Here is a 12,790-nt window from a genome sequence, read left to right on the forward strand (position 1 = left end):
CCACGTTATTTTCTTTGCAAAAAAGTGTTCCAGCTTCTATATACACCCCTCTGGTGACGGGCCACCCTTCCTTGGTCAGCAAGTTCTCCCTTGAGTCTTTCTTTTCTTTCCTAGGGTCCCCCTGGTCTTCCCGGGCAAATCGGCCCACCTGGAGCTCCAGGGAGCCCAGGCCAGAAGGTAACTCACATTCCAACAAGGGGGATCTAGACCCTACAGAGGTTCTGTGTGTGTGTCTGGGCATGGGACCCCAGTGCCGCTCTTGGTCCTGTGACCCTCTCATCTTCCCAGAACTACCACCTCACTCTGGCCGGTGATTCCTCTCAAGCACCAAGGCATCGCGGTCCCCGATGGCCTACATCACAGCCACCGTCCCTCCTCCCACCCTTGGCTCTGCCATTCTTCCCTTGCTGCGTGTCTTGGATTCCTATAATCACAGGCCTCCCCTGGAGTGGTGGAGCCCGCCCACCAGACCCTGCCCCACCCAGACCCACAGCAGGGACCCCAACCTGCCATCAGAGAACATGGCACTTGAACCCCTCCCCAATATCGCCCCCTCTTGCTTCCTGCCTTTTACACTCTGCTCCTGACCCCTGTGATTTTTCTTAGAAGGCCGTGCACATTTGCTTTTCTGCCCTCTATTCATGAGCTCTCTGCCCTGAAGTCCCCTCCCCCTTCTCTATCTTTCGAATTCCTCATATTTTAAGCCCAACTCAAAGGCTACCACCTCCTCGAAGCCCCTTATCTATCAGGCAGAATCCACTGCCCTTTCCTCTCTGCTCTTCTCATAGCACCTACATCATTTTGCCGGTCGCTACCAGGCCTCGACGAGGCCACGCCTCCTTTCTCTCGCTCCCTGACCTGAAGAAGGGGCTTAGGTTGATGTGAAGATAAAAGGAGCTCCCTGTATGGGAGCCAGGACGGGAAGGTTGGGGTGGGGGGGGGACAGGGAGGCAGGCATCCCTCTCGGGGAGGATGCGGAGGATGCGTCAGGGGAGGATGCGTCAGTGCCGGAGGCCCCTCATTTGGCATCCAGGTGAGAACTCAGATCCTGGCTCCACTCTTCACTAACTATGGGCCTTGGGCACACAACTCAGAACCCTCATCTGAGTCCTCACCTGTGAAAGGGAGGCAATGCAAGTACATACCTTCTAAGGACTCCAGGCACAGATGAAGTGCTGTGTTAATGATAGCTATTATTCTTCTCTGCTCTGAAAGTGACCTTAAGTTGTTCTGGCTACAGGGGGAGATTGGACTGCCAGGCCCTCCAGGACACGATGGGGAAAAGGTGAGAATGTACATTCCCAGATAAAGCGCTGAAGATGGCCCGTGCCCTGGGGGTGTCTGGGTTTCATCCATGGCAGGTACCCATCCTTGGTTCAGGAAGAAGCCCAGGTGTGCGCCTCGTGGGGAAGGGAGAAGGGAAGGGGAGGGGAGGGGAGGGGAGGAGAGGACCACCCTGCAGAAACCCTGCTGAGCCCCACACTGCTGGCCCTGAAGGAGCCAGCAGACCCACACTGGGATGGGCTGGAGCTGGCGGCCGAGGGCCCCTTGGATTCCCACAGAGAGCTGGACAGCCAAGCACTGAAGAGCCAACCAAGTCCTTTAGGCCACCCATTCCTCTGTGTTCTCTCTCCTGTTTTCTTTGTTAGTGTATCTAATAAGTGTTGTTGATTTTTTCTAAAGGGACCTCGAGGCAAACCAGGAGACATGGGCCCTCCTGGCCCTCAAGGCCCCCCAGGAAAGCCTGGGCCTGCGGGAATAAAGGGAGAAGACGGACACCCAGGGAGCCTGGGAGAAAAGGGAGAGAAAGGGGAGTCGGGACAGGCGGGCCCACCGGTGAGTGCCAGGGCTGGCTGGGCCTGATTTTCCCCTTCTGCATGCATCACCTCCAGCATGACGCTGGCCAGCCATGGCCTGGACTGCAAACCTGGAGCCAGGAGTTAGGGGCAGGGAATTCATCTGGTTTCCCCTCAAGCCATCTACTTAAGGCCAGTTTCCCACCTCAAGAGAGCTGGGTCCTGTTCTGTCATATCCTGTCTGTGTCTTTAAGAAAGTCACTGAGCCTGGCAGAGCCTCAGTTCCCTCATCTCTAAAATAGGCATAAAAATGCCTTCCCTGGATACTTTTCCCTTAGAAAAGCAGGCAGAAGCCCTCTACCCAGGAGAGGTTGCTTATACAAAAAAAGGAGTCTTAGCCCACTCCAGTTAGGCCACTGCCTTGACCTGGGAGCCTTCTCTGGGCCTCAGTGGTTTCTATCTGTGAAATGGTCACCATCCGAGACACCTGCCCTTGGAGGAAGGGAGCTATGAGTGCATGCCACATTCGGTCAAAGACACTCAGTGTAACAGCCTTGCACTTGACTAACAGAGATCTTTGTCGGTCCTTAGGGTCTAGATGGCCCAACTGGGGAGAAAGGAGAACCAGGTGGCCAAGGGAGACCCGGAGCAACAGGATTGCCTGGCCCAATTGGGCTCCCGGGATTTACAGTAAGGCGAGGGGGCTGGGTATCCAGGTTATCAGCAGGCAGCTGTGGACGAGGGCACATGAGCAGGGTGCCCCTCCCTGCGATCAGCAGCTTAGTGGGTGCCTGGCACTGCAGTGAGGCTGCACTAACCCCCAGCCTGCTTTCTGAGGGGCGGTTAAGTATAAACGGGAGTCCAGTTGCCCCAGCAAACAGCATGGTGGCCTCAGTCTTAGGCTCCAATACAGTAGAATCTTGGACTCAGAACTCTTCTCTTCTGTGAAGGAAGAACTCAGAGGTCAACTAGTTCCACCTCTGACCCAGTGCAGGAATCCCTCGGCAGCCACTAACTGTGGCTGCCTCACTGAACCAGAACAGGAAGCAGCTCACTGCCTCCCGACACGTCCCCTCCTTCGTAAGGCACCTCCAAGCTGGAGGGAGTGCTCCCAGATGTGGTTTGCAAGCTCCTTCATCCACATCCCCTCACTGGCCCTCGCTCTGCCTCTGGAGCCATATTTATTTTCTGTAGCTGCTTAAGAAACCACCGCAAATTTAGCAGCTTAAAACAATATGCACTTATGATGTCACAATTTTTGTGGGTCAGAAGTCCAGGCACATCTCAACTGGGCCCTCTGCCTCAAGGCCTCACAAGGCTGCAGTCAGGATGTCAGCTGGCTGCGTTCTCACCTAGGGCTGCGGTCCTCTTCCAGGTTAGCTGCTATTGATGTAATTCAGTTCTCTGCTATGGTAGGATTGAGTTCCTTAGCTCCTAGAGGCTGCCCACAGTTTCCTGCCACAGGCCTTCCCCACAGTAGGCTGTTCACATTATAGCAGCTTGCTTCTTCAAGGCCAAGGCGTCTGTCAGTGTATGTTAGCAAGACAGAGCTCTGTATGTAACATATTTGTAACATAATCTTAGTATGTTATATTTTATCATTTGTATACCACATAATTTGTAATTTGTAACATAAGCTTGTAACATAATCGACAAGTGACATCCTAACACCTTTGCCATCTGTCATATTCTATTGGTTAGAAACAAGTCACAGGCCTGCCCTAGGGCCTGTGCCCCAAAGGACCCATACAGAATATCAGCCTCTTCTCCCACACAGTGGAACCTTAGCTTCTTAAAGGCAGCGATCACAGGTTCCCTGCCCCATCTTCGTCCTTCAGGCTGACCACTTCCGCAGCCTCAGGGGTGTTCCTTGCCAACACCTAAGCCTAGTCTAGTCTTGGCTTGGTTTTAAAAGATTTAAGAGTGTGTCTGTCCCAGGCTACCCCGAGTGCTGGCATCCATGCCATGGTGTTTTGTACCCACAGGGAGAAAAAGGAGAACCCGGGGAGAAGGGTGACCCAGGAGTAGAGGTAGGTGGCGCCTGCTCTGCCTTTTGTGTCAGGGGGAATATTTGACAGGAACCTCGTCACACCACAGTCTCTCCAGTGTGCACAGCATTTCTGGGCTCTAGAATGAAACTCACAACTGTCTGACTTAGAGATGGGGCAAGAAGCTAAATGTTCACCGAACACCACAGTGGGTCATCCATGGAGCCTCTAGTCTGCTCCGCAGTGTCCCCATAATCAAGTTCCTCAACAGCATTCATTAAGCACCGGCCATGTTTCAATCCTGGTGCTAGAGCTTGGAGACAGGAGAATAAACAGAACTGTCCCTGTGCAGCAAACAGTCCCCAGTAGTGCGTACTAAAATAGTAGCAGATCAGGGAGTTGGGTGAGCACCCTAGAAGATGGGTCATTTGAACAGGGTCTTGAAGACATTATAGGAGTTTGCCCAGAAGCTCCAGAGGTAGGCTTTCCAGAAAGAGGCCTTATTCTTTTGAGAAGTGTGTTGGTAAAGGGAAGAGGAGAGGACAGTGGAGTGAGAGGCAGTCAGGATGGAGGCCAGATTCTCATAAGATAGGAGAGAATCGAACATATTTCTAGGCTCAGGAGAAAGAGCCAGGAAAGCAGCAGAGGTCAAAGGTACATGAGGAAGAGACTGGTAGGAGGGCCTGGGCCACCCAGACATCACCTTACAGAACTAATAGAGAGACCACCAAGCCTCAGTCTCCAGAGAAGTCCCCTGGCTCCTGTCATCTTCAGTGTCACCAAGCCCTGTGTACATTTAGAGAGACAGACATGATTATATAACATGTATGTTACTTATTTGGAGATGGATAACCTCCTAAAGAAACACTCCAAAATTCAGGAAAAGCATTATACCCAAAAATGTTCTTTCCGGATGTATTTAAAGTAAAAATTAGAAACAGCCTACATTTCTGACAAGAAGGAAATGATTAAATAACTTATGGTAATAATGGTAATAATACTGATGGTAATAATAGTCCCCACGTTGGAGAGCGTTCCTTGTGCCAAGCACTGCTCCAAATCCTGGCTAGCTAGTAACCCATTTTCCTCCCACTCAGTGTATAGCACATTGACATTAAAAGGAGGCTGTGGGTAACATACAAAAAAATGGAAAAATGGATTTTGTGTTAAACGAAAAAGAGCAGAGAATCAAATTATATATATACATATATATATATATATGCAGTACTCACATATTTAATCTTTTTCCTTCTTTCGATTCTTTTTAATTTGTAAAATATTTTAATGGATGTGTATTACTTTAAATTTTTTCTGTTTTTTAAATTATATAGTAACCTTGACTTTTGGGGGAGTGTGTATGCTTCTGTGAATTTTAATACACGTATCAGTTTGTATATCTAACACTACAATCAGGATACATGAATTACTTATTTATAAGAAGAAAAAAAGCAGTGATTTTTTTTTAGAGTAGAATTTCCAAAAATTGAGTTCTTTGCAAGGAGACTGTATTATGGAGCTGAAAGATCCACCGCTCCAAGGGATGTTAGGGGTCTCTATCTGGCCAGTACAGGGGCTCCCTCTATGGTGGCCTGGCAGAAGTTCCCTGCCTGGCCACACTCCAGGGGATTCTATCCCTGGAAAGGCAGAAAAAGCCCTGAAACCAAAGTGGGGTTGATATAGGGAAGAGGCATGAGAACTACATAAATTGACAAGTTGTATTCACAGCCTGCCATGTGCTGCTGCCAGACCACAGAACCCTACAGAACAAAGGAAGATTCCTGCTGGGATTACTAACAAACAATTTACCCACACCATGAAAGGAAAACAGGAAAACTGTCTTTAAGCTGTACCCCACACAAAATAAACCCAACCATTCATTCCCTGAGGCCAGACCATAAGGAACCTATAGATCAAAGGCTGGGATTGCTAGCATGCCTTTTAGGCTGCATATCCATCTTTCAAGCTACATAACCATACCATCAAAAGAAAGTAGATAAACAAAGTCTTTAAACAGTAATTCATAGAAACTAAGAAAAACATGTAAATTGAATTCCCCAATACTGAGGGCCTCTCTCGTTGTTCCATTCTCTGTCTCTGAGAGGAGACCGTGCTCTGTCTGTGGAGCGTTATTCCTTCTCTAATAAACTTTCCTTTTGTCTCTAACTCTGGCATGCACTTGAATTCCTTCCACCGCACAGTCAAAGACCCTCCCTCTCTCAGTGCAGGACTTGAGTCCCCACTTGGGAAGGGGAGGGATTTGCCCTGACCTGCATCAGGGTGACCAGCTCAGAGAGGAGCAGTCTGGTCTCTTTCCTGCCTCTTGAATGGCTGACTGTACACAAATGGATCTCCATCTTTATCAGAGACAGAATCTGCAATGAACATCCTCCTTCATAGAGAGGAAGACTGCCATGGGTTCCCCGTCCTCACTCTCCAGTTCAAATCTCTTCTACTTTAACCTGCCCTCAAAGGAAACAGAGACCAGCAGTCTCCATTACCAACCTAGGTGGACTTGAGGAATATTCTTCAGCAATATCTCAGCCCCTCCCCATTCCAGATAGCCATCTGCTCCTCTAAGCCACAGGTCTCAAATTCAAATGACCGCAAGGGCCAGGCGAACAACAAATGAGCACGAAGGTCCAGGTTAAAGACAATAGGGAGTGACTGGGACTGGGGTAAACTGCAGATCTCTTCACCTGGAAGGGAAAGCTCTCACTCAGCTCCAGGCAATTGTCACTGTGCATGGACTACAACCTAGCGTTGCTGGATTTCCTGGTTTTTTTTCAAAAAGAAATCTGGGAGAAGAGGACATTTCCTGGCGATATCTTTTTTTTCCAACATTGTAAAGGCTCATGAGTTGCTATGAGTTTGTGATGCATCCTGAGCCTTCTTTTGGGAGACTGCTGGGCAGTTCTGTCTTCCGGCCTGGTAGCGCCCAGCCAGACCTGGGCCATGTCAGAAGGTAAGACCACTTAGAGTATAATAGGGGTGGGCTAACTGTCAACCTTTGGCTTCTAGGTTCCTGGGCTGCCAGGGCCAGAGGGGCCTCCTGGAACTCCGGTAAGTTTGGAGAGCTTGTCCGTGTTTTAGTCCACTGTGATTGCGTGTTTAATGTCCCCTCCCCATGATAGTCATTAGGCTCAACCTCAGTTTTAGGTCACTGTCACCTCCTCCTCCCAGGGTGGGATTTTCTCATCCAAAAACCCCTCCCTACTCCTTTTCTCATGTTAAACAAGCACCATTTCAGTGACACAGAGAAGCCTGGACATTGCCCATCTTCCGGAAAACAGTTGATGGGCATGGCAGCCCAGGGGTCTGGTCCCACAGCCCTGCAAGAATCACTCTGTCACTGAGCTCCGCTCTTTGCCATCAGACATCTACTCCTCCTCTCCTTTCTTCCTGCTAAGCAGCCAGCAAGAAGAGCAAGATTAAAATAGAAAGTGACCCATTTAAAACCAGCCCCACTGGATGGGCCTTTCCATGGTCACCAGTGATAAGATAAGGCTTTTAAAAGAACCCTTTTGCATTGCACCTAGAGGGCTCCCAAACATCTTAAACAAATAAATGCTGGTCCTTGCCTTTGCGAGGTTCATGGTTCCTGTGGCACTGTGTCACCCACTGTCATTGGTAGAAGTAGTAATAATAATGATAGTAGCCAACATTTATTGTAACTTACTATGTGCCAGATGCGTCTTTAAGCACTTTGCATCTATTAATTTATTCAACTTTTGCTGTGTTTCCTCTGAGTCTTCCTTTCATGATACCCTGGGTCAGCCATGAGGGCCGCAGAAAGACTCTCTGTCAGCCCCTGGCTGGGAAAGCCTGGCTCAGACCCTATCCCACGGAACCCTAAGCACTACCCCTCTTTGTATTCCCTCTACTTCCCCTGGACAGGGACCCCAGGCCAGGCTCTGCATCCCAAGCCCTTGCTCTTTTGTGGCCTAACCTGTAACCAGAAATGCAATTCTAAGGCACTCTGTTTTGGTTCCTAATACAGGGGCTCCAAGGTATTCCTGGACCAAAGGTAAGAAGAAGTCATGTGGCGGGTGCTGGGTGAGGTAGCGGGGGAAGGGGACTGCGTCAGCAAGGGCAGAGATGAGAGAAAGTGCTTCAGAGGTGGGTGGCCCAGCTGACCCCTTCCCTAAATGAAATCATGTGACACATTGGCCCATGTGGTATGATAAGGACAGAATGAAGTCCATCACTGACACTGGGCAGGTTTTAGATTTAGAATTTTCCCATTCATCAGTTGACCCTACAGAGTAACAGGTTAGATGCTTAGCAAATGATAAAATCCTTTCCCATGTATCCTGCCCCCGAAGTATAGGTGGGAGACAGAGAGCAGCATGGCATGAAACCCCTCCTGGAAACCAAGCCCACTGGACTCTGAACTGGGGCCCTCCCAATATCCCCCTGAAAGCATTTCAAATGGATCAGAGGGTATGGAGGCTGCTAGCATGACAATGGCTCTTGCCTCTTGCCCTAACATTCTTCAAGGGACTATTGGGCAGTTTTTTCTTCCTATTAGTTTGGAAGTTCAGAGCTCCAGTGGTGCCATTTCAGCCATCTGCCACCAGTCTCTGCAGGGCCCCAGTTTTCCTGCCATGCAAAGAGCCAACGATGCCAAAGCCTGACGTGGAACTGCCCTGTGGGTTTTTGTCCATGCCACCATCTCTTTTCCCTTTGGGGACCTCTAAGTTGCTACAGGGATACAAGGGACTCAAGCTGAGGCAGAGTGAAGCTAAAATTCAGGGATTCTTGGAGTCCCCAGCCTGCTACCCCTTGGCCAACGACCTTCACCTCCTCCCTCCTCTACCTGCCTCTTCCCCTATACCCGCTCCCATTTCCAGGACATCACAATGGAAGAATGAGTTGTGTGAGACATGCCCTTCTGTGATCTCCTCCATCTCCCTTTTCTTCAGGGGGAAGCAGGACAAGATGGAGCAAAAGGAGAGAAGGGTGTCCAAGGAGAAAAAGGAGACCGAGGTCCTTTGGGATTACCCGTAAGTACCGTGGACCCAGCAAGACCCAGCCCGGTGGTCCTGACAAGATGCTGGGGAGGGCCCCAGGAGACGGCCTCTGGAAGACTCAAGGTGCTAAAGTTCTGAGCATTCTAGAGCTTTCATGTGGTTTTGCTTTCCCACCTGGGCAAGATGATAGGCTCTAATTCTCGTACTGAGGCCTCCTCTGGGCCAGGCCCTGGCCTAGATGCAGGGGAATGCAAAAATGAATAAGACAGGGTCCCTGACCCCAAAGAGCACCCAGTTGGAGAGCCAGAGGAGGCCTGAAAACAGCCTCGGGCTCTACATGTGCCCAGTTCAGAGGCAGAGTTTGCCCTTACGGGGGCCATGCTTGGATGACTTGGGAGCAATGTGACAGTGGAGCCTGCTCCATCTCTCTTCTGTTTTCCCAGAGGGACCCCAAGAGGACCCCTGCTCTCTGCTCTAGAGCACTGGCCACTGCAAAAAGCTTATAAAAAGTCAGATTCCCTGGTCCCCACTGGCTAAGGCCACTTAGATCTCAGTTCTCTGAGGTCTCTTATCTCTGCCTGCCCAGGGCTAGAGGCCTCAGGATAGGGCCGGGGGCTGCTCAGAAGGCCTTTCCAGATGTGGGGACTGGGCTGGGCAAATATTTTTCCCCCAAGTTTCAGTGGGCTGATGGCCTGGTCACCTTGTCCAGCTGAGCACATCCCACCACCCTGGGCTCCATCTTCCCTCACACCTCAGTGAGGTTGGCACGCCTTTTGGTTTGTTTTTCAAAAGCCGGAAGGGATTTCAGTGAACCATCTAATCGTTTTACTGATGGACCCAGAAAAGAAAGTGAGTCACTTGAGGTCACACATGAAGTTGGTGACCAGGCTGGGCCAGAGGCTGCTCCTCCACTGAGGGGCTCTTTCCAGCCACTGGGGCTTCCTCTGTCCCAGGCACCAGGCCAGTTTCCACCCCAGGAAGCCATAAAGAGCAGGGGAACAATGGGAAGGCCAATTACCCCAGCTTGGCAGAGCCTGAAGGTCTGGTTAATGTAATCACAGCAACCAAAAAGCAAGAGCAAAAGGTATGACTGCACCCTCATTAGTGCATCAAATGTAGGAACGTTTAAGAAGCTGATTCGCTTGGCAGACTACAGAAAACTGATGACTTTAGCAGACATTTTCCCATGTCTTAAATTGTGTCTGGAATGATTAAGTCCTCCTTACTATTATAGAGCCTTCCTGCCCCCACTCAACCACAAATCGCTCCTTTTCCACCTCCATGGCCCCAACAACCCTAGTAAACATGGAGAATTCGGTCAGGTTGAAGTGCAAATGGCACAGAGATCAAACAGGTAATGCCAGAGGAAAAACAAAGTACCCAGTCTCTCTTTACTTTTTCTACTTTTAATAGAGACATGGGTGCCAAGAAATACTTTTGCTAGCTTAAGAAAACAACGGACCAAGCAAATTCATAAATGGCAATTAACATGGACTTCAGAGAGCCAAGAGGGAGTGGTGGGGACTGTGGCACCACAGAGAACATGTGTCCCTTCTTAAGGAAAACAGCCCTTCTCAGTTCAGCTGACTGTTGCCTTGGGAGAATGAAGGTCCAATACATTTGGATCTTCTAATTTTTCAAAGGAAGCGGGACATTTGGCATTTTACATGAAATCTCTCCGTCTTCTGACATTAAATCAAAATTACTTGCAACACTGCCAACCATACAAAATATGTTAGTGGCCCACATAGGGCCTAAAAACCTCCAGTTTGTGCCCTCTGCTCTAGACCTCTCAAAATAAATCAGTGTTCATGCTGCATAGACAAAGTTTATGAACAGTTAGCTAAAGTTCTGTTTTTAGGCTTTACCTCAATATTTTATTCCATATACTAGAGGCCTGTTTTTCCAGGCACATCCTATTGACTTCTTCTTGTTTGCCCTACAGAAGTGGTTCTCAACACTGGCTACACATTGGAGTCACCTAGAGCTCTTCTAACTTGCCATTATCCTGGCCTCACTCTTGGAGACTCTTGTTGAGTTGAGCATCTGTATTATTCTACATTACCACCAGGAAATTCTGATGTTGCAACTGGGGCTGAGAATCATAGCTCTCTAGACTATGTATCAAGATCGTTCCAGAATTATGTGGGTTTAAAACTGAGAAGTGAGGTCCTGTAGGATCCTACTACCCAATACCCCTTCCCCAGGAAGAAGCAGCTCACTGCCCTCCTTTCCTGGGGGCATTCCCCAACCTTTAAAATCCTGAGGCCTAGGCTCATTTCTGAGGCTCGATTGGAAGCAGTGTTCAAGAACTCAGTCCTGACTGGGCTAGAGTGTTCCGCTGCCTTCTCTCTGGCTCATCACATTGTAACCATTAAATAATTTTCCCCTGGTTCTCCTAGGTCACTGGGGCAGCTTTATAGCCCAACGCTGGAGAAGAGCTCCCACTCCCGCACATATGTCACTGGATGCTGCGTAGCAAGTGGGTCTTAAGAGCATCCCACCTGCCAGCCAGTTCACTTCAGGGTACCATCTAGACCTCTGTCCCATTCAGTGCCCCCAAACCTTTTTCTATAAAAGAGCCCTTGTCTGGGATAATATGAATGGATTGAATTTGCATTGAGCTTTGCAAACTGTGAAGGTCCAGGGAAAGGTCAGGCATCATTAGTATTATCGTTTAAGGTCCAACTCCTCCTACCCAGCAGAAGTAGAAATGGGCCAGCATCTACCCAGGTTTCTAAGCTGGATGCTGTAACTCAGTGCTGAGCCTCTCAGAGTCCCCCCAATGTGGCCTAGTCTCCACAGGTAGGCAAAATATGCTGAGAAGACCACCCTCACCGGAGCCCCACCCTCCAGCTTGTCCTTTCCCAGTGAGGCTGGTCCTGGGAAGGATGCACTAGCTCAGGTTCCAGATACCTCTCCATGAATTCACTTTGTGTCCCTTTCCCTGGATCACTGCAACCCCTTGGGAGAGGGATTTCTGAAAGGGGATAAAAGGAGAGAGGGGAACAAGGACAGAGAGGATCAGAACAGCCATGTGCACTGATCTCCATCCAGCTAGCTCAGCAGTCAGCCACACTGCATTCAGTGTCTCCATGTTTTTGTTGGTTTCCATGTGAATACCACTACCTGTCCTCCCAAGCTTACTTCTCCCGTTTTGTTTGATTACCAGCATTTATGTCTGTCCAGAGTCACTGCTTCACTCACCTCTTCCCTCCCTGGTCCCTTTTTCTCCCTCCCGTTCCTCCCTTCCCCTTCTTTTGGTCAAACTATTCCCTTTGTCCAGGGAGCTTCAGGTTTGGACGGCAGGCCTGGGCCACCGGTGAGTGTCACTTCTCCATTACCTTTCACCCTACCCCACCCCGCCCCTGGCCTGTGATTCCTCTCGTCTGTCCCACTGTGGCCTCGCTTTCCCAGTGAGTCATGCTTTACCCCACCACTGACACCAGAGAGGCACCATCTGTGCTCAATTCAGAAGTGCTTATTCTGGCCTCTTGACCGAAGATGGCTGGCCTTCTTCTGAATCCTTATAGTATGCACCCAGGGTCCTCAAATTTGAATGTCTAGACTACTGGATGTGGAGTGGGAGTTCCACTCAAGCAGCACAGACTCTGTTCCTAAACGAATGCTCGGTTCAGCCTGAGAGCCCAGCCCTGGGAGTTTGGGCCATAATTCATTCCTACCAAACACAACAGTGTCTGTATGTGCCCGTCATGCTGTGTTGTCTTCATACCGTGAGCTCTGTCCATCTCCTGTCTGCCCACAGGGGCTTCTTAGTCCTATGCAGCCACCAGTCTGGTGTGTATGGGGGTGGGGACAGCATGGACAGGTGAAGGCAGATGTAGCATCTAGGAGCACACAGGCCAGTCCCAGCTCAGTGTTCTGTGGGCGTGTTACAACCACATCTTTCACTTCCCGTTGCACCAATCACCCCACCCAACAAGGGGGTTTATACAGAGCAAATTGAGGGACACTTGAGTCCCCTCTTTCTTTGTTCTTCCTGATTTCAGAAAACAGGCATCACCTACTCATGACT

The 12,790-nt window shown here is 49.7% G+C and overlaps 1 protein-coding gene across 11 annotated transcripts in view; it reads left to right on the forward strand.

Moving 5' to 3' along the window:
* Positions 1-12,790, forward strand: part of COL13A1 (collagen type XIII alpha 1 chain) — a 141,655-nt gene that overhangs the window by 113,943 nt on the left and 14,922 nt on the right. For 10 of the 11 annotated variants that reach the window (XM_039872000.1, XM_039872003.1, XM_039871995.1 and 7 more), the window contains 8 exons: positions 115-177; positions 1,241-1,285; positions 1,684-1,836; positions 2,388-2,486; positions 3,782-3,826; positions 6,803-6,844; positions 7,782-7,808; positions 8,707-8,787. In XM_039872000.1, coding sequence (XP_039727934.1) covers positions 115-177; positions 1,241-1,285; positions 1,684-1,836; positions 2,388-2,486; positions 3,782-3,826; positions 6,803-6,844; positions 7,782-7,808; positions 8,707-8,787 — 555 coding nt within the window. The remainder of the gene's footprint in view (positions 1-114; positions 178-1,240; positions 1,286-1,683; positions 1,837-2,387; positions 2,487-3,781; positions 3,827-6,802; positions 6,845-7,781; positions 7,809-8,706; positions 8,788-12,790) is intronic. The other variant, XM_039872002.1, reaches the window with a different exon arrangement.

This window comes from Pteropus medius, unplaced genomic scaffold, assembly GCF_902729225.1.
Source record: "Pteropus medius unplaced genomic scaffold, Ma_sr-lr_union100, whole genome shotgun sequence".
NCBI lineage: Eukaryota > Metazoa > Chordata > Mammalia > Chiroptera > Pteropodidae > Pteropus > Pteropus medius.